This window comes from Parus major, chromosome 3 (genome assembly GCF_001522545.3).
Source record: "Parus major isolate Abel chromosome 3, Parus_major1.1, whole genome shotgun sequence".
Lineage (NCBI taxonomy): Eukaryota > Metazoa > Chordata > Aves > Passeriformes > Paridae > Parus > Parus major.
Window position 1 is genome coordinate 98,247,578 of NC_031770.1, and position 25,347 is coordinate 98,272,924.

General features: G+C 42.0%; 2 protein-coding genes and 1 long non-coding RNA gene across 7 annotated transcripts in view; all 3 read left to right on the top strand.

The window, feature by feature from the left end:
* TAF1B (TATA-box binding protein associated factor, RNA polymerase I subunit B) overlaps window positions 1-6,506 on the top strand; it is a 45,257-nt gene extending 38,751 nt beyond the window's left edge. For 2 of the 3 annotated variants that reach the window (XM_015623021.3, XM_015623022.1), the window contains 4 exons: window positions 99-189; window positions 657-727; window positions 2,614-2,839; window positions 5,840-6,506. In XM_015623021.3, coding sequence (XP_015478507.1) covers window positions 99-189; window positions 657-727; window positions 2,614-2,839; window positions 5,840-6,032 — 581 coding nt within the window. In that variant the 3' untranslated portion in view covers window positions 6,033-6,506. The remainder of the gene's footprint in view (window positions 1-98; window positions 190-656; window positions 728-2,613; window positions 2,840-5,839) is intronic. The other variant, XM_015623024.3, reaches the window with a different exon arrangement.
* A 1,972-nt stretch (window positions 6,507-8,478) lies between these two features.
* LOC117244188 lies at window positions 8,479-10,193 on the top strand. 2 transcript variants are annotated; one of them, XR_004496789.1, is made up of 3 exons: window positions 8,479-8,621; window positions 9,293-9,359; window positions 9,829-10,193. It is a non-coding gene; the product is annotated as an uncharacterized LOC117244188 (long non-coding RNA). The 2 variants fall into 2 exon arrangements; XR_004496788.1 differs by lacking the exon at window positions 8,479-8,621 and adding an exon at window positions 9,113-9,209.
* Window positions 10,194-13,823: 3,630 nt separating this feature from the next.
* GRHL1 (grainyhead like transcription factor 1) overlaps window positions 13,824-25,347 on the top strand; it is a 40,283-nt gene continuing 28,759 nt past the window's right edge. The window contains exons 1-8 of one of the 2 annotated variants that reach the window (XM_015620286.1): window positions 13,824-13,907; window positions 16,708-16,894; window positions 19,870-19,940; window positions 21,435-21,825; window positions 22,587-22,663; window positions 23,475-23,631; window positions 24,102-24,213; window positions 25,156-25,250. In XM_015620286.1, coding sequence (XP_015475772.1) covers window positions 13,888-13,907; window positions 16,708-16,894; window positions 19,870-19,940; window positions 21,435-21,825; window positions 22,587-22,663; window positions 23,475-23,631; window positions 24,102-24,213; window positions 25,156-25,250 — 1,110 coding nt within the window. In that variant the 5' untranslated portion in view covers window positions 13,824-13,887. Of the gene's footprint in view, window positions 13,908-14,347; window positions 14,417-16,707; window positions 16,895-19,869; window positions 19,941-21,434; window positions 21,826-22,586; window positions 22,664-23,474; window positions 23,632-24,101; window positions 24,214-25,155; window positions 25,251-25,347 lie in introns of those variants that run through there. The other variant, XM_015620285.1, reaches the window with a different exon arrangement.

The window sequence follows — 25,347 nt, forward strand, 5'->3', positions numbered from 1 at the left end:
CATTTAGGGTGCAAGATGCAGGGTCTAACTGCTTGGAGATGACCTTCTCTGTCATTCTTTGATTTCTTCCCAAACGAATGTGTATATATTTTATTCAGGTGGCCCATATTTTGAGTTTAAGAAGTGGTATGAAGTGGTAAAACATTCCTTGGATGTGGAGCAAAAGAAATTGGATGAAGAAAGAGCCAAGTAAGAGGTTTTTAGGTACTTCTTTTTTAAGGTAGACAGTTCTACATGAACTCCTGATCTCTACTAAATAAATAATAATAAAAATCCCTAATAAAAAAGAATAGAAATTTGCTCCACATATTCACCCACCAAGCTTGAGTGAATAGAATGATTAAATCACTGTCTTAATTTTCTATTTGCACTCATAATGTTTATCCAGGTTATTAATTAAATGCTCACTTACTGTGAAAAATAGCTTCTACAGCTGAACAATTAACTGGTTACGGTAGATCTAGGCTAACATGTCTTGGTTTGCCTGCTCAGGAAAAATTTCCTTTATATGTTGGAGGGGCAGTGGCTTTTTATAGCACTAAACATTAGATGATTTTGATTTAAAACTCTAGCAATATTTGTAATAAGGTATTATTCTTTTATTCATTTGGTCCAGCTTTCTTTTTGTTAACAATTCTTATGTCTCTTACTGGTAGGTATCTGTGGAGATGTGAAAAGCCATTGTTTTATTCAGTCAAGAATAAATCTAAAGTTCTAAAGAGAAGACGTGAGTAAACTTTGCTTCTTCCCAGCAAAACAAACACAGCAAACACAGAAATCTGCTCCAGCTTTTCCCACCATAGAAAATCTTCAGCTGTGACTGATAACATTTGCATCTTAAAATATTTTGTCTCCTCTCTTTCATCTCTGGGTACAATTAATGTAGTGCTGTTTTACAACCCATGGCTGGAATTTTTCAAACATGCTCAACTGAAACTGCCTTTGCCAGTCTTCCTAACAACCTACTGAATCATGTCTCAGGATGAGTGCTCTTGTCCTCATCTTCTCTAGTTTGCCTTTATATCACTGTTCCTTGTGAGTTGTTGGTCCTCCGTAGCTTTCCTATTTGTTTCCTCATTTAGTTTCTCATATGGTTTGTTATGAATATCCCAGTGTCCTTTAGTAGATCACCCATGTCCCTCTCCTCTCCCACTCCTTGCAACCTTCTACAGAAAGCAAGGAAGGCTTTAATTGCATAGCCAGCTCTAGGTGGTCAGAATGTAGGTTTTTAGTAGCTCTGGAAGTACTTGTGAGAAGTTTCTGGGTTTGTGTTGACAAAGAAACAAAACAACAAAACCCCAGTTGTCTGTAGAAGATAGGAAAACCAGAATTTTATTCAGCCAAATTAGATCTGGAGTTCTTCATTCTACATTTTTTGTTATCCAGAAAGCAGCAGGCATTTGAGAGAGATAATAAGTGTTGCAAGCGATATTTTTCCTTTTATATGCTCTTTCAGTTTCTGGAAGTGACAGGTTCAGGGACTTCTAAACAAGTTGTATAATCCTATTTGGTTTGAGTTACACCTGTTGGATTTCTCCTTCAAGAATGCAGTAGGGGTTTTTCTAAGTACTTACTCTTCAAAATTCAGTTGGGGTGATCCTGCAGTCAAGTCATGTTCCATGGAAAACCATGCTTAGATATAGTTATTTAAAGCTGATGATTTACTCAGATGCCCTTTAATTCTTGCATTTAGAGGATTCCTCATCTGGCTCTGCTTCTCTTGGAGCTAGAAGAGGACCACTTAGATTACAGAGCTTTATCATAATGTGAGCAGGAATATCACATGATTGTAACAGGGCAGGATTCATCTTAAAACAAATGTACTGTAATAGAGATAAACAGTGCTCTAGAACACTTCTGTGCTAGGTACAGATTTTCAGAAAACTTCCTAAGCCTTTGATTTTGATCACAGATTTTAGTGTCATCTTGAAAGATAAACTTCTCAGTTCTCGGATTGTTTTAGGAGGTTTCTTCCTGTGTTTTAGGGGTTTTTTCTTCAATATATGAATGAGTTTATTTAAGCTCATAAAAAGAAGTTAAAATTCCAACAATAATTTTTAACCTGCTTTTTATCCTAGGGAAACAAAGCATAGGCAGTCATACAGTGTGTGCTGATCTATCATGATACCTTCTTTCCCTTCTCAGCCTCAGTAACTTAGGAAAGCTTGTTATTCATTCACTAGCAGTGGGCAAACATGGAGTGGGTTTTTTTTTATTGTTGGGGTTTTTTACCAGTTGAAATTTGCACCATGAAAAGCTTAAACTTGAATCCATTTATGTATGAATGTGCTTTCTATCAGGATAAAAATCCTGGCAGTATCAAATGGATTTTACAGGTTTTACTTGCAGGAATGTTTTAGAGTCCTCCACTACTAATATCATTAGGTATAAAAGACATGGCATTGTTTCAAAATGTTTCACTAAAACCCTTAAAGAGGGAGGCAGAGAAACTAGAGACTTACAGGATTTCTCAGTCTTATATGCAGAGGTTTAAAGAAAAAAACAAATTTAAAAAGCACAAATACCCCATTTTCTTCTTGTATTAATAATCTCTGAACAGTATTCTGGTACTTAATACTTTTGTATTTGTTACTTTTGTTTCTCTTTGCACAGAAATGGTTGTGAACTTACAAAATCAGTTTGGCAAGCTGTCTGGTTCAGTACAACGTGCTGAAAAGCCAAATCCTTCAAGTTTTCAGTTAAGTTGGTCTGAAGAAAACACAGATGGGAGTTGTTTTCACGGGCATAGCCTGAAGGGAATTTTGCAAGAAAAACATGGTTTACTGACAGCCATGAACCCTGACTATTGGCTGTGTACAGTTAAACTATGTAATGAGAAGTAAGTATTCACATTTTTGCTAAATACAGTTTGGAAAGTTCTCCTGAAAGTAAAGTCCTGTACATATATTTTTGCAAACAACAAATACAGGGTGTGTGCACAAGCTATGTGTTCGCATATAGTTACATTCATTTCTAGAAAGGGGTGTGTGAGGAATGGATAGTCTCAGACTGTGAATAGACAAACTGTAGCAAGAGTGATCAAAGTGAGGTTATGAGAAGAGAGGAGACAAAATCAGCAACTAGAGTCACATAGCAAGAGTAGCAGCTAGGTGCAAGTACTCATTTCCTCATAGTGTTTTATGAAAATACTTGAGATAAAACACTCCAGAGAATGGAAAAACAGTCCCATTCATCTCCTCCCTGGCCTCTAAAAAAAGCACAGAGAATTCATTTTCTAAATCCCTATATTGATTTTGTTATGGCCTTAATCACTGTGACTTCTGGATCATATGCCAGACTTTGGTTCTGCCATTGGTTATATTATGATACCCTAATCCAGAAGAGGAATCTATTGGTGAATATCAGTGAAAAAGATCGACTCTGTAGCTGGCTTGGATTCTCCTGAATTTCTCATGCATGCTATTGGAAAGTGGTTTTTTGGAAAGGAGGCTGGGTTACATTCATGTGAAATGAGATTTCATTTGTCTATTGAATAGCAGGTGAAATCTTTACCTGGTATATAATTCAAAATGGCATTCAGCTATCAGTAGCCCCTATGCAGTCTTAGTGATATGGTCTTGATTTTTAAAACATTACATTTCCCTTGAGAATAACTGGGTTTTACAAGTATGCAGTCTTTTCTGTCTTTCTGTGGATTTATTTGCTTACCTTTATTTTCCTTTTCACTTTACTCTTCACGTACTCACCATGACAGAAATGGGTTGGAATAATGTAAGCACAGTGTTACGTTACAAGAGGTTTGGCTATATGGATTCATTCTTTTGTATGAATAAGAACCTTTTTTTTTTCTTTAAGGGAGTAGAGGTAATAATCCTTTTACCACAGATTTGCGTAATCTTATGTACACATTGAATGAGTGGATATTTCGGTGTATGTTTGTGTGAATAATCTTCCATGCAAAGTCTGTTTTTAAACCTACATTTTCATATGTAATATATTAAAATGTTAATGGCAAACTGTCATAGCCTTCATGAAACAAGATTTGAATTTAAATTCTTACCAGTTAAATTTCCCATTATATCATTTGCAATGCAAGTAGTTAAGTATACATCTGACTCTTACTTAACATTGGAAAACAACTTCTACTCCCTCAGATATGAGGGTTTATCCTCTGTGTATGTAGAGTAGAACTAAAAAAAAAAATCTTACAAATTCACTTTCTCTAAAAATCAGCATGGCCTAACTGGACTGCTAACATGCTTTATTCCTGGGACTAAAGTGTGATTACAGTGTTAGCAAAGCTGAGATCAGTCAAATGGTTAGTGAAATGCTTTTACATTTTATTTTAAAACTTTCTGGTGTAAACTGGATTCTAAACTGATTTACTATGGAAGTCTTTAGGTGGCAGGAGTTATATTCAATGTTCATAAAGTCTTTTCCAACCTAAAGGACTGTATGATTCTATATGCGATGAGGTATTACAGTGTGTGAAAAATGTTGTAATGCTTTTGGGGGGTGTGAGGTAGGGCAGAGGATGGGATATATGGCATGAGAGACCTAGTTCCAGATTTCCAGTGTGCCAGACTTTGGGAGGCTTTGAACAGACTGCACTCTGTGAAGCGCGGCTTGCCTGGCACTCAGGACAGGTCTGGCTGTTCCTCCAGTTTGAGGGAAAATGTAAATGTTTGCTGGGCCAGAGGGAGCGAGCAAATGACTTTATAGTCTAGTAATTAGCACACTTACCCGTAAATTGGGACAGACAGATCCCAGTTGTTCTGGTGAATATTTAAGATAGCTGCTCTGAATGAGACACAGAGAACATTTTAACTGCTTCTCCACATCCCAAGGCAATACCTAGTAAGTTAGATGTATAGGATTTGTAGGTGAATATAGCACCTGTACCCCCATATCATTGTACATGTTGTACACAATGTAATGTGTTTTTATTTAAATATTGAAACTTTGTAGTATTTTAAACTAAATTTGGGGCTTACCCAGTTTGGTGTTTTTCCAACCTAAGTTGCTGAACTTAATGTTTACAGAGCTATCTCTGCAGCTCATCCTCTGTGTCATCTTTTTTTTTCAGTCTGACACTTGTTACCAGCAAGTCTAGTCTGCTCTTTTCATTATATACTTCATCAACAAAACCACCTCATCATTTTCATTAACATTTTCACCACAAAAGCGACAAAATAATGAAGCAGAAGGCTGCTACAATGCTAATTGCATTCTGTTGATCTCATCAGTTTTGCTCCAATGTTTCCTGTGTTATTCCCATTTACTTAACTTAGCTTTTCTCTCTTGTTTCTCGACGTGTAATTTATATTTAGCACACAAAGGCAATGGACAATAAATGAATGGGTTATTATCCCATGACATAGTGTCAGGAAGATGAGAGGGAACCCTCTGGAGGGAGAAGAACAGAGTAAAGAGCCTACGGTGTCGGGATTGCATAGTTTTAGAAATTTAAAAAATAGGGTGAGGTAGACATTTTAATACTTTGCTATATTTGCTAAAAGCTGGAAAAACAGTGATTCCATTTAGTCCTGAAAGGCAAAGAATGTGTGTTTTGCCTGGCCAAGTAAGATCCTGATTCATAGTAGCTTTTTCTTCTTAGTGTGTTTGCACCAGCTCTGGAGATATCTTGGATCAGTCCTGTACTTCAGGGTTTTGCAGGAGTGGATCACCTCACAGGAATCAACTAGATTAATCTAGTTCACTGTTAAGTGATTAATCTAATCACTGTTCTGTAAACTAGAACAGTGATTTATGCTGTTGGTAAAATGTAGAGTTTGTCTCTAATTACAGTTTAATATATAAATGCTAGCTAAATGCGCTTGTAATTTAGGGCTTTTGTTTTCTCTCCATTTCTTTTCAGGTTGTGTGGTCATCTGGCTCATTACAGAGAAGTAGAGTTTCCTCAGAGTTACCATTTTGTACTAGGGTTGTTCTCCTTTCTTCTAAGGATTCAGCCCTCTTATATCCATGATGAGGTGTGTATGATAGAACACAAACTTTTTAATAAAAAACTCAGTAAAAAAATGAAATACAACAGAGTCCTAAGAAAGTAAAAAAGGCCTAAAACACCAGTATAAACCCCATGCAGATTAGTTGGTTGGATCCCAAACCAGGGTCTTACACCTAAACTTACACTGATTCTTTTGTCTCATGGACATTTTTTGTTAAGATAGTAGTGCTGGGATCTACTGCTGTACTTGAGTTTTAGTGTCATTTTATCTGAAATTTAAGTCACTGATACTGGGAAATGAAACTGCCAAAGCAACTATTAATTACCATTTATTTAATTAATTTGCATCAGAGCCAACAGGAAGTTGTGAAGTTACCATTTTTGGGGGTATAATTGTACATATTTTGAGTGTACTGGACATGACATTTGCATAATTACATTGTGAGATTTTGCAATTTAAATACGTATTTTTTTATTGCCATTGTATGACAGTAAATATATTTCTAGAAAATAATGTTTATTTTGTTTTTAAATGCTATGTGAACAAATAAAAGAAGCAGTCTGTTAATGTTGTTAATTGCAGTGAGTTTTTTTCTTTATTATTTCTAAACCGCATTCCAGTTGTTCTGGAACAACTCTGGCACTGTTTTCTGTATTTCCTTGCATACTGTGTATTTTCCAGTCTCTTGTTATGCCTGAGCCTCTCATTTAGGTTAACACCATTCAGGTCCACATCCCACTTGAGGCTTCACAGATTTTGCAGATACTTTTGTACCTGGTATAAAATCTGATCCCATTTCCTATGCAGCGGTAACTGCCAGGTCCTCCTGTCATTTTTTTGCAAGGCTACTGTTAAAGCCTTGGCTTTCTTCTGACCACTTTATACTCCAGCAGCTTGTGCCCTGGCCATTCCATCAGTTTCTCATGCTTGATCTTACTTATGCACCATGCTTTTATACTGTTCCAGACAGCATGTAAATGAAGCTGGGTGCTGCCACTACATGAAAGACACCATAACAATATACATACATATATTGAACCTAGATGCTGCGTAGATACCCAGATGAATAATGCTGCTTTCAGCTGAATGAAATTAAATTAATCATTTCAAACCATCAGTACAGAGCACAGAACTTACCAAATCTGATTGATCAAAACCAAAAACAACAGCTGTTTATTATAACTAAGAAAAATGGTGCTTGCAGACTTGACAAAGAGTAATGACTTCCTCCCCAAGCAAAGGCTTCAGTGAGATGTAATCTGGGAGGGTAATCAGTTCAGGGAGTAGATTGTGAAGGGTTTAAACCATGAAGTTGTTTAAAAAATGGGAACAGGTGAATGATAGGAGTCTGGAGCAAGTGATAGCGGTATCTCACATAAAAGTGGGGCAGACAGGACTATTGAAAGTGAGTTTTAATAGTTACATGGAAATACTGGCAAACCAGGAGGCTTTGCTGGCTCAATAGAGGCAGGAGGTAATACGGTGTCCTGATATGGGGTGACACAAAAGACACAGTTTGGGTGAAAGTTTTTACTTTTTCAGGTATTTTAATTAGTTATTGTAGCACAGGGATTTAAAACAATGGTCCTATAAAGTGACTAACATGCAGATGATAAGGTATAGTTTTAGCCATACAGAACTAAACTGTGCTTGATGTGGGAAGAGGAAAGAGACTGAATTATTACTTGGTGTATGTGTTAAGAGATTTCGTAAGTGGGCACAGTGTAGTATGTCTAAATCTATTGCCATGCTGTGCTAGATACCTCAGACTTCTGGCAAGGTCTGTCTGAACTGATGTTTACATTAATGGACTTGGAACATACCAGTTTAAATCTCTTCTTGTGTCTGGTGTTTGTGTTTTAAAATTAGCCATTATGTATAATGTTTGACCTCACCTGAGTAAATTACTAATATTCGTAAGTAGTAAAATTATTCTTTGTACTTTTCTAGAAGAGTATTTGTATCAGTTAAATATCTACAGAAGTGTAATACACTCTTTTTGTGTATTGTCACTCTTTTAAACGGTGCTGGCTCAAATGACTGAAAGCATCTCATTCTTTTTACTGTAATACCTGTTAAAATTTTGAATTAACTATCTAAAAGACATCTTGGTATACACAAAGGATCAATATAATTCAGAAGTCTTTATTTGAAGGACTTACACAATTATAGGTGTAGCTTTCTTCTAAAACTACTGTAGTAGTAAAATCTGAGCTTCACCAATTAAGAATACTGTGCTCATTGTTACATTGTTACAAATGTAAGAAAGCTCCCTTAGATGTTAGACTAAATTAAGGCTGTACTTTAATAAACTGGCATAAAGCATGCAGTTAATCATCAAGAGCCATGTGCCTTTTGGACACAGCATAAGCTAAGAGTCAGATTTAAAATAAAGGGTGTTCCCCAGAAATGCTTTTTGTTAGCTCTGTCCAGTTTAATCAATCAACCCTTGTGTTGGAGTAATGGTGTTTAAGAAGCTGACGAGCCCCAGGAGTGCCTTATCTTCGGTGAAGTGTAGTGAGCTCTCCTGGGACAGCTACTCCGCATGCAGGTAGTGCAAGCCGGAGGCGGAGCGAGCTGCGGGCATAGCCGAAGGGCAGGGTGTCTGCACAGCCCAGCGCTTCCAATCACCTCCTCTCTCGGCCTGGAAACCACAGCTCCTTTCTGGAGCTATTTGCTGAAAGCGCCCAGGTAAAGCTCAGCTACTTTTTTGTACTTGATCCCGTGTAATATTGAGTAAAAGAGGTTTCCCTTGTTTAGTTTCTTACTCTAAAATTTGAATGACACTTCTTAAGTATATAGATAAAGGCAAGTGGCATTTTTTAGAATTAACTTTTTAAATTGTATATACTGAGAAGTCTTAATTAATTATTAACTTAGGCTATTGCAAATCAGTTATTCTGAGACCTTTATGTGCCTTCTAAAGTGAATTTTCACTTTTTCCTAGTTTGTTTTACAAAAAAAATGTGTTTAAATGGGCAAAAATAACCTTGCTTTCTGAATTCTCCCAAATGCAACCTTTCTGTTGTTTTGGTGGAGAAATATGACACATGTCTCATTTTCTTTTGAAAGGCACAGCCTTCAGCAGAATTGGTATATTACCCTTACTAGTTTTTCACTACCTCAATGTGTCTGTGTTCTCGGTATCAACTAGTTAAACACATTTTTCTTTTCAAAGTTTTGCTGTTGTCCAGACATGGAGAGGTGTTTGACTTATGCAGAGTGAAGGCCCTGAACCTGATTTAACCAGAGAATGAGAATTGGCAAAGCCCAATGCCTGTAAGCAATGCTAGTCTAATTTATTTGCCATAGGGTATTGCATGGGCTTCCCTGTAATTACATATTTTCTAATCCATTTTTAGCACAACCCCTGAAACAACTGTGTATAGAAGACTTAAGAAAGCTTCATGCAGTATTGCAGGCAAGGCAGTGAGTATCTTGCTTTCTCATAACATCTTGGAAATCTCCGAAGTCCCTCAAATAACTTTTCTCGTGTTTTGGACACATAAGACTTCTGCTGGTTCTGAATAAAAAATCAGGATATTGTAATAAGTTTTCAAGAGGATGCTCTTGCATGGCTGGGAGCAAAAGAGCCAGGACCCACAGGACTTTTGGGACAGGTAAAGTTTGGATATGTTAAATCCCCAAATAAGGTGTTTACCCCCTAGATAATCTATCCTTTCCCCATGTCAGGACTAAGTTTTATTCTTCACAGGCAGAGAAAAGTCAGGATAACTCTGTGTAATGAGTCTTCTATTTTGATCCAAAATTGAATGGGCTTCCCAGCACATATGGTGGTACATATTGCCTGGCTGAGCATGTTAGGTTGTGGGTTGGTTACAGCAGTGTCTCTCACTACATTTGTCCTTGTGCTAAATGCAGGATGCTTGCTTTCCAGCATTTCCTCCACAGTTACTGGTCCTGTTGTTCCTCATATGTGAAGCTCTTTGCTCCTGGCCAGGTTCAATGAGGGAAAGCATGAAGGGGATGCCAAGGTGTGGAAACAGGCATATATGAAAGATCTCTCACTTCTGAAATGGTGAACAAGAGTAAGGATTACCATAACAGGAGATGGAAGCTGGTGTCCTCACATGAGGTTACTGCTGCCCTTGTACAACTACTAATGGCAGCACTTCCAGAGCCAGAACGTGCCTCCCCCGCCCTCGGCACCTACATTCTGCCTCCAGCCATACATCAGGTGGTTTTAAAAGAAAATAAAAGCACTTTCCTCTGGTAATCTCATATGGCTGCTCTCTATTGTAGAAGTACTCTGTGTCAGCTCATAGACCACCCCATTGTCCCAAGAAGCACTGGCTTTGCTCACCAGCTGCAGACCCTGCCATTGCCCCGTGACAATGCCACCAAGCGTGTTCAGTGCCTGTGTTGCGATCCTGCGGTGCTTCTGTCGTGCTGCGTTGGTATAAAATTGTGGCAAACCATTGTTCTCTGAACTGAGAGCCAGGACATTGGTAACTCTTAACTGGGCAGCTGCATGGCTTCTGTGCTGAGGAGCAAAGTGGGTTGGGCAGGAAACAGTGGGCAGCAAAGTACCTGCACATGGTGTTCTCTCACTACACCAGTATGGGCCCGTGTGGCAGGACCTATGGACACAACAGTCAGTCCCAGAGGAAGCACAATATCAACCAAAGATGGCAAGTGCTCAGTAAAACCAGATGACATGCTAAAGATTTTATTGTCAATAAAATTTTAGGTTTCAGGCTTTTTTTTAATATATAGGCTCCTGAAAAATTGGTGAATTTATATTATAGTAAATTCAGTGTCCTCAGGCTGATGGAACTGCATCTCTTGACCCTTAGTAGTCTGTATCCTTTTAATAGTATTTACATAATCTTTAGGGATAAATACAGAATCAAAAAGGAGAATTTTTAAGGAATGTTTGCAAGACTGCATATAGGGATATGACTGAAGCAGAAAGAAAACTGTTTCTTTGATATTTCACACATTGTGCTTTCATTTATTACTATGCCTTTTCCCCCTCAGCTTTTTCCATCTCTTTCTTACAAGGCATTTCCAGCTTCCTTTTCCACTGTCAATTGTCTGTGTCTTTCCACTCTTTCTTTTGCCTCAGTTTCCACTGAGTTCATGAAAACTGTTTGGGCTTTTCTTTTGTGTTCTTTTTAAGCTCTTTGTTGACTTCAGGCTTATTCTGCAAGAGTCAGTGATCACTTTGGGCTCACTTTTCCAGGTCTACCCGTAGCGACCAGAGGCCTGTTGGCAGAGAAGGAAAGTTTGCCTGGTGTGCTCTGTAATGTAAAGCATAGGAGCTTCTCTGCTCTTTACATCCTGCTCTGCAGCCCAGCTGTTGTATTTTAGGGTTTCAGATTAAGCAAAAAGTATCTTGTTTTGACTCCCTGCCGTGTTTTGTGAAATCAAAAGTACTGCCACAAACCTGATGCAACTTGTTTGTTTATTACACAGGTGTGAATGACCAGAGCATGTAGATGATAATTATCAGGTATGAGATTTTAAACCCATATTTGTTAGGTAAGTCATAACAGTAGCTAATTCTTGTCCAGAATAAATCCCAGTTTCTCTCTACAGCAATGTCTAAAGACAGACTGTGAAGAGGGGCAAGCATGATGGGACAGTGCTCAGCCCGATGAGTGCCAATGATGTATGAGTGTGGTGGGGTTCCTTGCATGTTTTGAGTGGGACTCATTTAAAAGGAAACAAATGCATGAAGAGGGGAAGGAGAATACTGAAGGAAGGACTGAGGCAATGGTTAAGGGAAGGGCATGAGAGGTGGAGGAGAGCAGTGAATTCGAGGTGAAAGGGCTGAGAGAAAGATGAAGTTGGAGGGAAAGCTAGTCAGCACAGGGCAAGGGAAGTCCTGCCACAGCACTGTGCCATGAGGCTGGCATGGCTTTATGCCCCAGCCAAAGCTCTGCTAAATCCCTTTGTGCTTCTTGCCTGATTTTACTTGGTGGTGATGCAACCTGGTTAGTGACATCACATAAATACACCTACAAGTGGTGTTGCAGTGTCTAGATTGTGACCGGCAGATTAGTCAGCGGTGTCACAATCCCATGTTTATATCATTGTCTCCTGAATGTGGAAGCGATTGCTATGGAGATAACCAAGTTTTCATCAGTGGATCAGGCTGTTAAGAAAAGGCATCCCTTTCACAGAGACAAACAGCTTTGAGTTTTTTGGAATAAAATCATGGTGAATTCAAGCTAAGTAGAAATATTGAGTGTGGCACATCACTAAGATTTTAGCATTTGGGGTGCAATATAAACAAGTGACTGAACTCCAGCACATCCTGCATCTGGGTCACCTATGGCTACAGGGCAGTATTATATTTTATTGTAAAAGAAAAGTGTGCACCTGTGCCAAAAAGCAGCTGTAGCATCTGCACATCCCAGAATTCTATAAAGAGAAGCAGGGAGCATGAGGAGTGAATGACACCCAAGAATGTCAGCAGGCCTTCCCAGTATTTGAGATTTTGAGCTGGTTTGGTAATTTGTATCAGAAACAAAGCAAGTTATACTTGTTTGGAAAAATGTAACTTCCTAACCTCTTGATCAGATGACAGTATTTTTTTCATACGTGAGATCAGATAAAAAAATTTCTTCTATGTAATCGTGAATTAGATTTTAAAGATTAGTTCAAAATATAGAATACTTTTAACTGCATGTCATAAAGAATAATTTACATCAGTTCATTTCATTTTGTAGAGCACGATCCGACTTCAGTATTGGTATTTATCTTTTGCCATCCTAATGGCAATGTTTGCAGATCCAAACAAAGGATTTTGTTTTTAGTACAATAACTGTAATCCACTCAGAGGATATTAAGCAACTTCCAGGATTAGACCCTTAGTTAAAGTTTGTCTTCAGTTTCATATTTCCTTCGGTTGGCTGTTCTTCTATAATTTTGCATTGGAGTATATCCTGTACAAATAGGGAAGAGATTTTGACCTAGAAGGAGAGACCTCTTATTAGTGAGCATGCTTTTAAATTACAGTAGCTATCTGAAGCATCTTGACATATGATAGATAGTACTGTTGCTATATGGGTTTGATTCAACTTGTTACTTAGACAAGCAACCTCCCACCTTTATTTCTCAAGGAGAAACTCGAGATCTTTCTGATTTAGCTTCATGCATGCCACTTTGGATAAATCTGATGTTTGTGATGCTGTTGCTGGTGTTACATTGCAGCATTTTGATGCAGTTTCAGCACTAGCCACATTGTAAGTGGCCTTGCTCCCCAAACCCGGGTTCATCTGAGAGACAACAAATAACACGCGGTTCTACTGCCCTTTAGCAGCTTGTGCAAATTCACAGAATCAAGTAGGTTGGAAAAGATATCTGAGGTCATGGAGTCCAACCTATTACCAAAACCACCCTGTCAGCTAGACCAAAGCACTGAGTTCCACATCCTGTCTTTTCTTTAAAAGCGCCAGGACAAGGAGGCCGACACCTCCCGGGGCACCCCCTTTCAATGTCAAATCGCTCGCTCCGCCAAGAGCTTCTTCCTAATGTTCAACCTAAACCTTCCGTGGCGCCGGTTAAGACTATAGTAAAGACAATCCATACGACTGTGGCGAGTTGAGATTTTCCTAAATGTGGGTGCAGTACATGAAAAGGAAATAAAGTTACACGGGAGGGTAGAGAGGGAGAACAGAATCCCATTTAGAGCACGGGAAGGATACCAGGGCGCTCCCCGCGCAAGGCCGCCCGAGAGCTCCGGCCCGCGGAGCCCTCACAGCGCCGGCCACGCCCCCGATCCCGCCCGACCAATGGGGGCGCGGCGGCCCCGCCCCTCGGGCTGCAGCAGCCAATGGGAGGCGCGGCGCGGCGCGCGTCCACCTGCGGCTGCGGGAGCACCTGAGCGGGCGAGAAGAGCCGAGAAAACCCGTCGGAGCGGCGGGTGCTCTGCGCTGCTCCTCCCGACCCGCCCGGCCAGTCCTGCCGCCCGCTGCCTCCGCCAGACATGACACAGGACTACGACAAGTGAGTGAGCCGGGCGGGGGAAGAAGTACCGCGTCCGGTCCGACCGGTGCTGCCGCTCCGCCGGGGGGCTGCGGCGAGAGGGGCTCGCCGCCCGGGGGCCGGGTCGGAGAAGCCGCTCTCGCGGGGTCCGCCCCCTCGCTCCCCTCTCTCGGAGGAGTACCCGGAGGCTGCGGCGGGGCGGTGCGGAATGGCGGGGGGAGCGGGGGCTGATCCTCGTCGGGGGGGCCCGGAGGTGCAGCGGGGCGACCCCGGCGGCTACCCCGCCCCGCGGGGCGAGCGCCGGGGCTGGGCCGGCTTTGAAACCCGACACCCGCAGCGAGGCGTGGGGCCGCCCCCCGCCCCGCCGGGCCGCGCCTTAAATGCGGGCGGCGGCGGCGGCGGCCGCGCCGTCGGGAGGAGCTGCCGGGCCGAGGGAGCCGGGCTGAGCCCCCGCGCCGCTGCCCGGCGGCCGCAGCGGCCCACATGGACTTCTACGAGGCGCATCCCTCCGGCAAGGTGGACTTCGGCAGGTAAGGGCGGCTGCCGGCGAGTTCGGCTGCGGCGACCCCGGAGTAGCCGAAACTGGGTCCTGAAAGAATTAAACTGAGGTCGAGGTGCGTGTGTTCTCTAACTTCGTGGTGGTGTATACGAGACATCGCCTTCAAGCGGATCCCAGGCTGTGTTTAAGGACTCGGGTCTGCTGCTGCACTTGACACCGTGTCCATCTGCTGACGGTGGCCGTGGACACCTAAGTGCCAGAAAATGGGGTAACTCTGGAGTGACTTGATGTCAAGAACCGATTTTAAAATTTCTGTACTTTGAATGCTCGGTGACTTAAATGCACTCCTTTCCTAGGGAATGTGTAGGATTTTAAACCCAACTTTTAGTTTCAACGTGCTACTTTCTAGGAAGAGGACTCTAGTGCAGCAGCTCACTAACTCATGCTGTGATTAGGATTTTTCATAGGTGTTTTTATTTCCAATGACACTTAGTAGATGAGGGAGCAGCCATTTGGGTAGAGGCACTTTGCTTTTCTGGCACACAGATGCCAGTGACAGAAATCCTCGGTGCTGCCTCAGCGTTAGAGGTGTGTTCTGTGCAGGAGCAGACACAGCATGGCTGGGCAGCTCTGAACGTCACCAGGTAAATTGCAGGGTGAGGGACAGCACGGATGGTCCTGGATCGTGAAGGAAGGAGGGGTAGTTTCTGTGGTCTGAGCACAGAATTGCAGACTGGGGAAGCCTTGCAGGCAGAGAGAGAGTCTCTGGTTTTTGTACTATTCCTCTGCTTCCACTGTGGTCACGTGGAAAGTAAAATTGCAAAATTATTAGAACTGCTGTGTGAAACTTAATTTTCTGCCTCCGCTGGAATTCTACTACTCTGTGAAGAGATCAGCATGCCAGTTACCTTCTGAAACTTAGGAAAAAAAGTTGTGTTTGCCTTCTCTTATTAATATGTTCTCATTTTCCTGAAAGAAGCTGTGATTCTAATGGAGTGAGTTCCTGCCAAACACCGTGCTTTTATTGATGATTCTGCAGACAACTTTTTCTATGCTTTTTTTAAGTGTCTGGGTTACCTGCAGGACAATGTGCATTGAATTTGGGTCTTTAAATGACACAGAAATCACACAAAGATACATAGGTCTTGCATTTTCTAGGCTTCTGGTTAGTTGATGCTTTTGTTCTCGGTAGTTTTGGTTCTCTGATGATTCTCCCTTCCCATCTGAGTATTGGGCTGCTGGAGGGAATCAGCTTATAGTGGTCTTGTGAGTTCAGCAAGTCTGATTTAGCCCTTTAGCTTAGCTGGCAGGGATCAAGGGAACTACACTCAGGTTACTTCAGTTGCCTTTTTCTTTGTGAGTGAGTTTAACTGGACGATTTTCCAATTTCCTGTGGATATTTGAGATTTCTTTTATCATATTGTATAAGAATAGGAGCTTGTCCTTTGTCCCTAAAGCAAATTCTGCTTTGTCTTCTGTGGGTCAACTCACTTTGATAGAAAGTAGCTGTCCTCAATAGCAGAGGTATCTGCGTTTGCTGTCTGTGTCAGTGTGTACACAAAGTACGTATGAAGACCTAAGGAAAGGGTTTGATGCAAGAACTTGTCTCTTTTGTCATTTTTGTTTGCTCTTCTTCCAACTACATAATACTGATTTATAGCCACGAAGTGCTCCTACAAGTCCTGGAAACTCCCACTTGCTTTCAGTGCCTTCAGCTCGGCCAAGGTGTCTGATGGCAGCTCAGTGGGGCAACTTGTGTAACTGATAAAGCATTGAATGCGTAATTTGCTTTGCAATCTTTTTGGTAGAAGGTGGTGATAAATGTAGGATACTGCTAAGCTGATTATAGTGATTACAGTATTTCACAACTTTCTATTTCACAACTTTTTGTGTTTTTAGTATATTTCAGTCTCTGAGTGTATCTGGGTAAATAGATGAAGGATTCCCTGCTAGGAAAAGATGTGAAGGTGGTAGGGGCTTTTTGTGGAGTTAATTGCATTTAAATAATTATTTTTCTGTTTTAACTATGGCCAATTCACTAAAAATGTCTACTTTGGGATTATTAAGGGAAATAAAAAAGCCTCTCCTTGTAGAGGCTGGTGTAATCCATCTGAGTTTGGTCAAATTAATCCTGATTTACTGTGAGCATGAGTGAGATCAGAATTAAGTTTCTAGGCTTTTTGTGTTGACTAATCCTTGCAGTACACTGAATCAGAATATGAACCCCATGAAACTGGGACATCTAATTTTGAAGAACTTTAGGAATGTTTCTCATATGTTCTAACAGGTGGCTTTTTTATTTCTTCTTTTTTATGATTCAAGTAAAAGACCTGTGTTGGTTCTTCAGAATGACTCTCTCTACTCTCAGAGACGTCCTTACACCAATGAAGATGAGGCCTGGAAAACTTTTCTTGAAAATCCCCTCACAGCAGCTACCAAAGCTATGATGAGCATCAATGGGGATGAAGACAGTGCAGCTGCCCTCGGACTACTCTATGATTATTACAAGGTAGATTGGCATGGGTTCGCTCTGGTAGCCAGCAGAGCTCGTGTTCCACCTGTGGAAAAGGTGTCATTTGCTAAAGGATTTTGCAGAAGCTGATGTGAAGAACAGATCACAATTAAACAATGTGGGGTTTAAATGGAAAAAACCCTAGGTCTCTCATTCTGAAAATTTGTTTTATTTTTAGCTCTGTAAAATATGGTTCCCCTAGGTCTTGATGTAAAAGTTAAGTAGGATTTTTCTACTTTTCAACTTGAGTAGCACATTTTCTGTTGACCCCAAGTTCTGCAAGAAGCAATGTGTTATAGAAATAATCATAAAGAATGACACTTTAGGATCATATCCCTGTCTGAATATAAATATACATGGAGAAAGAAATTCCTTTTGCTCACATGATCCCTATTCTGGTGGACCTTTAGCTTTTGCTGGAGCTTTGATGTATTAATTTTTTGCTCAGCTGATACCAAGATCCAATTACAGGTTTTTGGTGGTGTGTTGGGCAGAAGTGTCCACCTGAAAGAGTTGCTGTCTGCATCCCTGTAACCCTCAGTGAGCTTCATCTGCTGTAATCTGTTAATCCTTTGATAGCAGTGATTGTCTTCCCCAATGTTCGTGGTCTTCTGGGACATGTGCCTTCCTAGATGCTCATAGCTGAACTGAGCAGTCAGAGAGCATTCTGGTCTGCATGGGGTGCATTTTGCTGAGCTCTGTTTCCCAAATACCAAAAGTATAAGCTAGGGTAGTTATCTCTAGCCAGGTCAGTGGAGACCAGCAGGCAGGGAGGGGTCCTGCTTGTGTTGAGATGTCTGTATTACGGTGACCTGGCTCACCAGGTGGAGATGCCTGTTTTTTCTTTGCTGAGCATGCAGGAAGGCCAGGAGGCTGACTTGGCTCTCCTGCCTGGCACTTTGGCTTGTGTCTTTAAACAGTAGGGAGCGTAGTTGCCAGCCTCAGTTATGTTCTTCAAGCACTAGGAGAGATTGCCTGATGCAAACAAAACCCTTGCCTGCACTTTTAAGAGTTGAACATGTCTTACATATTGAAATAATTCTTATAATGCTTGATATGGAGATTAACACTCCACACACACATACAAAAAAATGCCACAGACTTACTGATGTGGATGTTATTCAGCTAATTTTGTGAAAAAACTGCCTTTCTGCTTAGTGCTTGCTATGCTTTTGGAAAAAAAAAAAAAAAAGAAACAACAACATGCTTTCACCAGAACAGTTTTAATCCACGAGTTCAATTTTGATTTCTAAACCTGTAGATTACAATAATAATTTTGATGTTGATCCTTCATGCTTGGCAAAGCAGAAGGGATTTGCTGTACATTAATGCCTAATTCAGGGTTTCCTCTTATGTTTGGTTATCAGTGGGTGTACAGAAAAAATTGGTGGAAGAACAGGTAGGCTGCACACTTGGGTAGAGCAGAGTGGCTGGAGGTTGAAAGATTTATTGAGGGCTATTATGGCATAATATTATAGAGGGATGACGTTGAGGCATTTCTAATACACCCCCTCTGCATATTAAAGGCAGCTGATGAGATCACCTTCCTATTAAAAAAACAAAACAGTAAAACCAAAAAACTTGTTTCCTTCCATTTGGCTAGTGGGCTTGCTCAGCTGTGCTTAATAAGGCCTTATAGGAAACAAATTTTAGATAAAAATTATTTTGGGAGTGTTGGCCAAATGCGGCTTGGAAAACCCTTCTTTTGCTGTGACTAGGTAATGTTGGCCTCCCAGCAGTCTCCAGCTAGAGGTTCTCCAAATTTTTGTGGGAAATCTGAGAGTTCTGGGGGTTCCAGATTCTGTGTAAGAACGAGGACGTAGTTTTGAGGCGGGGCTGTGTAGTGAAAAACGCTGTTTGTGTGGTGTGCCTTCAGCCTTTGCATGTGCTAAAGTGGTGGTTCCCCACCCTGGAGCCAGGCTGGCAAATGGAGGCAGGATCTGAATGGGCCCCAGTAGAGGAGAGTGATGGGAGTTCACTCCTCCCTACATACACCAGAGGAGGTTTGCTTTGCTCATTCAGGAGGTGTGATGAGGGTAACAAAAGTCCTGGGCCTTACATGTGGGTTGGCAGGAAAGCTTGTGTGGGCTTGCTGTGTGGCTGAGTGGACCTGAGCACCACGGGCTTGTGCCAGCAGCTGCAAGAGCTGTTTGAGTTGCTGCAGTGCTGATTATGTGCTCCATGCAAGGAACTGAGCCACCACAGCTCCAGGAGCTCACCTTCTCCTGTATGCCTTGGTTTTGTGGTGCATCCAGGAAAATGGCATGTGTGTGGGCATTGTTTGATTGATGATGTGTTTTCTGGCAAATCCTGTCTGTGACATAAAATACAAGGAGCAATACTGAGCTGTCTTAAATCCGAAGTACTGATTACATTTTGTTTATAAAAGGTTTAATATAGTTTGGGCCAGAGTGTTTTGTGTGGCCATGCACAAATATGAGCTGTAGTATCTCAGTATGCTTACTGGATATGGTGTTCCCCAAATTCTCTGATCACTGAGGAGAAAGGTGAGCCTCAAGTGGTCTTAGAGGGAATGGCCTAGAAAGCACATGTCCTTGGAGAAGTGGCTGTGGAACAGCATCCTTTCATAAGCTTTGAGCTCATCCAGCAAGCTGGACTCTGCTAGCCTGCAGAGGAGAGAACCTGCACTGCCAGCAAACCTTGGGAAATCTCTTGGTCCTGCTCACCCCAGTACTGGTGCTCATGGCAATCATGGATGGATAGTTTTCTGTGCCTGGTGCTGGCAAGAGCTCAGGGTTGACACAGATGACTGAGTTGGCCACATAGGGATCCATGGGGCATCTCTTGCGGTTGGCCTGGCATCCCAAAGCCATGTGAACATGGGTTAAGCTGTAATGCAAATAATGACTGGCATCCAAAGCAGGAGTTCCTTAATTTGACCAAATTTTAAGGAGCTAATTTTTTTTGTATGAGAGGAAGAATTGAATTATAGTATGTCTTCAATTTCCCAGGTTCCAAGGGAGAGGAGATCTTCAACAGCTAAGCCTGAGGTAGAACATCCTGAACAAGACCATAGCAAAAGGTATTATTTTTTATTATTGCTTCTCTATTTCCTCCCTTCCCTCCTGGACCATTAAAGCTGCTGCAAGAAGGTAACTTGCTGCAATGTGGTGATGTGCTGGAGGAGAGAAATTGTTGGCTTTTAATCTGTGGCCCAGATTTCGATGTTGCCCCAGAAACAGGATGGGGATTGAACCATGGTGTGGGGAGTTGAGGCTCAAACTGCTGCTCAATGCCATCTGTCTGCTTTTAGTGTGCTGATGTTATATAGTCAGCCTGGCAAAAGCTGCTCTCTAACATTAGGCACAGCCTGGTAGCACAGGCACTCCCCCAGGCTGCGGTCACTGGTGACACTTTTCTTTTTTCATGCAGTAACTTCAGTTGCTCTCTGCTGATTTTTGTTCTCAGGTACCAGTAGAATTGCTGTTTCATGCATGGGCCAGCTCGGAATGACTTCAAAGTGCTTGTGATTTGGTTTTTTATTGTTTGGGGACTTCCTTGATATCCTCTGGAACTTTGTATCTTTCTTCCTCTATGTGCCTGCCTTCTCTTGTGCCTCCCAAGCAGATGATACTGATTAGGTGAATATAACAAATGGGAGGTTTACTCAAGCCAGGCTTCCACTCTTACCATCCTCTTCCTTTGGACAAACTAGAATGCTTTAAGGACCTGAGGTGAGGTTTTGTGGTCTGGCTGAGCTGATTGATTGACTTGTTGTTGAGTAGAGCAGGCTGGTTCCCAGCCATGTGTTTCCACTGCTCCTCTTGAACCAGATTGGGTCTCACACTGATCCATCACCAAACAGGGGAAGAAAAGGTGGCTAGTTTTCTGCCAGCCAGGCAAGCTGAACTGGCTCACCAAGGAGGCAGGGGAATGTGAGAATTGGTGTAAAGGAAAGGGCAGGACCACTTTGTGGGGAGGGAGAAAGGGAGAGCCAGCTGACTTAGTGGCTACTAGCTATGAGGTCAGCTCAGCCACAGATCTGTGTTGTCCTGACAGAAATGAGTGTGGTGGGGTGGAGAGCAGCAAGTTATGCAAACCACTCCCAGGAGTCTTGGTGCAGAATTTCTTGGGAGGTTGTGCATGAAATGAGGGGTTATTATTATTAGCGTTTCCCAGGGGTGTGCAGTCCTGGAGCAGAGAAGCAGCAGCCTTGCTGTTAGTCCTTCTCCCTCTGCCATAGAGCAGCTTCATGGAGCCTGTGTGTGCCTATGTGTGGTGGGAAGTGCTTAATTTTGGACTGCTGCTTTCCAAGCAGTGAGGATCTGGGCTGTGAACCTCACCCTTTGCTCCAGGGTAATTCATCTCCAAGGTGGGATGGTTAGCAACGGGATAGGAGTTAAGGGGTTTTTTTAAAAGAGTTTCTCAGCTTTTCAAGTTAGGATTGAGCTGTTCTTCACAAGCAGAAGTTTGTGTCAGCTGTGCTTGTCCAAAAGGCTGAAAAACCTTTCTAGCTCTTGTTTAATGAGAAAATAAACTGTATAATTTATGCCTGATTTCTTTTTGCCCTTTTAAGGAACAGCATCCCAAACGTGACAGAACAGTCACTCATTTCTGCTGGAGAAAACAGAGTCCAGGTTCTGAAAAATGTGCCTTTCAATATTGTCCTTCCACATACCCCCCAGATGGGCATGGACAAGCGAGGCCACCTCACCACCCCTGACACAACGGTCACCGTTTCAATTGCCACGATGCCCACCCACTCCATCAAAACGGAGACGCAGCCCCATGGCTTTGCCGTGGGCATCCCACCAAGCGTGTACCACCCCGAGCCGCCCGAGCGGGTGGTGGTCTTCGACAGGAACCTCAATCCTGACCAGTTCAGTTCCAACACCCAGCCTCAAAACTCCCAGAGGCGAACACCAGACTCCACCTTCTCGGAGACTTTCAAGGAGGGTGTGCAAGAGGTATCAAGAGAGGCTGTTTCTCTGTGTGTGTGTGTGTGTCTTGATCTGGATGGAAAGATCCAGTTCCATCTTTAACTATTCTTGTTACATAAGTCAGAAATCAGTCCAGTGGCTTAGAAATAGAAAACTTTCTTGGAAAGGTGCATAATTAAAACTTAGTAAATAAAACCTTCACAACATCAAATCATTATCAAAAGCAAATGACTAATCTTACTAGTGATGGAGGCTTTGGCTTGCAGAGTGTGGAAATAGTTATCTCAATCTATAGAGCCAGGTTTTGCAAGAGTTCAGCACTCAGTGGTGCCTTTGCAGGTACCAAACTGAAGTGACTGTATGTAAGGTTTCTTATTGCCAGTTTCTAGGTGTGGTATGTGTCCATGGAAAACAGCTGGATTATGTAGGGGCCTTGAGTGAGAAAGTCTGTGTGTTTTGTTTTATGATGCCAACTGAAAATAGCAGCGTAACCATGTTTTGATTTTTAAGCCAAACCTCAAGGAGCTGTGTAGCTATGCCCTTTGAGATTTGGGAAAACGTTAAAATTTTGCCTTAAGCTGACTTGGAAAGGCTCACGAGATGTTGTGCTTAGTTGACACCCAAAAGTTTTAGATTAAAACATTGTTCAAATGTCCTGTTTGTTCAAACCAAAAATCAGTTGTTCTCCGGTGAGCAATTTGCCTGACAGAAGTTCTGTGGTAAGGAGTATTTATTTAATATTGACTTTCCTGTTGCTGCAGTGTTAATTGTTGTTTCGTCTACTCCAGGTTTTCTTTCCTACTGAGCTGAATCTCCGAATGGCCAACATGAATTCAGAAGATTATGTTTTTGACAGCATTTCTGGGTAATGATTTAAGGTCCTCGTTTGCCCATATCCTCCTAATCTTAGTTGTCCATGAACAAGCAGTACAACTCATGCCAATTTGCACCGAGTCACAGTTGGAGTTGGTGGGGACCTGTGGATCTCAAACCCACAATTATGTCTGCTTATTTGAATTTCACAGTTGAAAATTGTAGGTTTAAATATACAATTGTATCTTTAAAGAAAACAAATACTTTAAGGAAAACTATCTGCAAGGTTGGAAATACCACCCAGCTTCAGTTAAGGTCCTCGCACTGTCTGTGTCCCATGGGAAGGTGCAGTGCTGTCTGGGAGTGGTCTGGGAATTTGCTTTCAGCTGTGCCCTCCTCCCTGGTCTGCCTGTCTTGCTCTCAGTCTGCTGGAAATCTACAGCAGAAATAGGAAAAATAAAACTGAACTCCAGAGGCAGGGAGTAAATTAGTTGTTTGATAGTTGCAGTTGACCAAGAGGGTGCTGGCCACTGAGTAGGTTATTAGTTTGTGATTTTAATTAAATTGTTAATAGATACTTTTCTGTTCCGTGAGAGCAGCTTGCTGCTCTCAGCCTGAATTGGGACCTTCCAGTCTTGCCTGCTGATGTGTCTTAGGATTTAGCTTGCCAAGAACTTCTCTTAAATGTTCATTCATGAAGGAAATGGTTGAAGAAGGGGCTCATCCTGTTTTGCAACTTCTTTGCCTGTTGATGGCTTAATGAGTCAACTAACGACTTTGGAATTTCTCCAAATTAAATGTGGAACGTTTAATCAGCTTTCCAGGAAAATGCCTTAGCAATCACTACCCTCTTCACTCTATAGGAATAACTTTGAATACACTCTGGAAGCCTCCAAGTCTCTCCGACAGAAACCTGGGGACAGCACAATGACTTACCTGAATAAAGGTCAATTTTACCCAATCACCCTGAAAGAAGTCAGCAGCACTGAAGGAATCCATCACCCCATCAGTAAAGTCCGAGTGAGTGACAGCACTTGCGGTTTCTTGGGAAGGAGGGTGTGTATGATGGTCACCTTAAACTCTCCCAAAGTGCAGTAATCTAGACCAGAGCACCAGCATAAAGGCCAGCTTACCTGTGCTCTTACGTCAGTGTTCGTTCCTTTGCTGTCCACCTACTGCCAGACCAACCCATCCCAGCTCAGACTGTTAAGAAGTGGTGTCAGCACTTGTGTAAAGGTGATGCAACACCTGGAATGAGATCCTTGAATTCTAGTTAGGAGAGCAGTTCTGCTCATCTGTTTATGACCCAGAAAGTTCTGTTGTCTGCCTTCCTGTTTGGCAGCGGTGTGTCTCAAGTGGAAAAGTCTAAAGCTCCAAATCAAATGTACTTTCTGGCCTTTTCTCTATTTCTCTTTCATGGTTTGTTTTTGTTTTGTTTTTTTTTTTTTTGTTGTTGTTGTTTTTTTTAATCTTTCCCTCTCTCCTTTCAGAGTGTCATTATGGTTGTGTTTGCTGAAGACAAAACGAGAGAAGATCAGCTCAGGCACTGGAAATACTGGCATTCAAGACAGCACACAGCCAAACAAAGATGCATTGACATAGGTAAGGAACACTCTCATTGCTGATGTCAGACTTCAGACCTAATTCCTTGGCAAGGTTCAGTTTTCTGCTAAAGATTTGTTATTTTAAGGAACTTCTGAATCACTTTCTCTGCTATCCATAGCTTTGCTGAAAGCCCAGAGATGGTTTGTGATTGCTTGGAGCTAATGCTGTAGCTTTTAGGACTCATTAAAGAGGCTGATTTTTTGGAGGATTTTGATTGGTGGGGTTTAGGGTGTTGTATTGGGGGATCCAACAGTCCCCTCCAGACAACAGGTTTTTTTGGAATGTCCTGCTGCTTGTAGCTAAATCACAGCTTGTGGTCGCAGTGGCTGTCCTAAATACTGTGTTTCTTCAAAGGACAAGATCCTTGTAGAAATACCTCAAGACTAATGATCCTCCTTCCCACAGCTTTGCTCACAACTCGTCTTTGGTACATGTAAAAAAAGAAAACACTGCAAATTTCCACTTGCCTCCAGACAAGGCTGGGGCTGGCTGGGTTCCAGCCTTCTCTGGCTGAAGGCTGGGTTACTCCTCATCCCTTCCTTCTGTGAATCAAAGCAGGGATTAATCACTTGGCACTTAAAGCAGACGCGCATGCAAATCTTTTTTTGTTATTGAAGGAGTTTTATTGAGAGCTTATGTCCTTGCCATACAGGGTAGAGTTTCCCGCACATAGCAGGTTATGGTACAGAACATCTGATATTTAGGATCTGCCTTTCTTGCTAGAGTTTCTAGTTTAGAATTTTTGCAAGTTCCATTTTGCTCCCTCCTGTTTGTTGAGGATTTTTTGTGAGAACCATTTCCAGCCTCTTTCAAGGTCCATTCCTAAGGTACAGTTCAGCTTTTTCTGTCCCAAAGGGGCTGCTGAAGAATTAGTTTCTGGCTGTTCCACCTGATTAAGGTCTCAGGTGATATCTTCTCTTGAACCCTTCTTTCTGACAGCTGACTACAAGGAGAGCTTCAACACCATCAGCAACATTGAGGAGATCGCTTACAATGCCATATCCTTCACCTGGGACATCAATGAGGAAGCAAAGGTGTGTGACCACGATTATATTTCCTGTCCTTTTAGCAGATTCAGGGGCTGGGGGAAGGGAAGGGTGTGTGGCCTACCTGGTGATTAGCATGTAACAA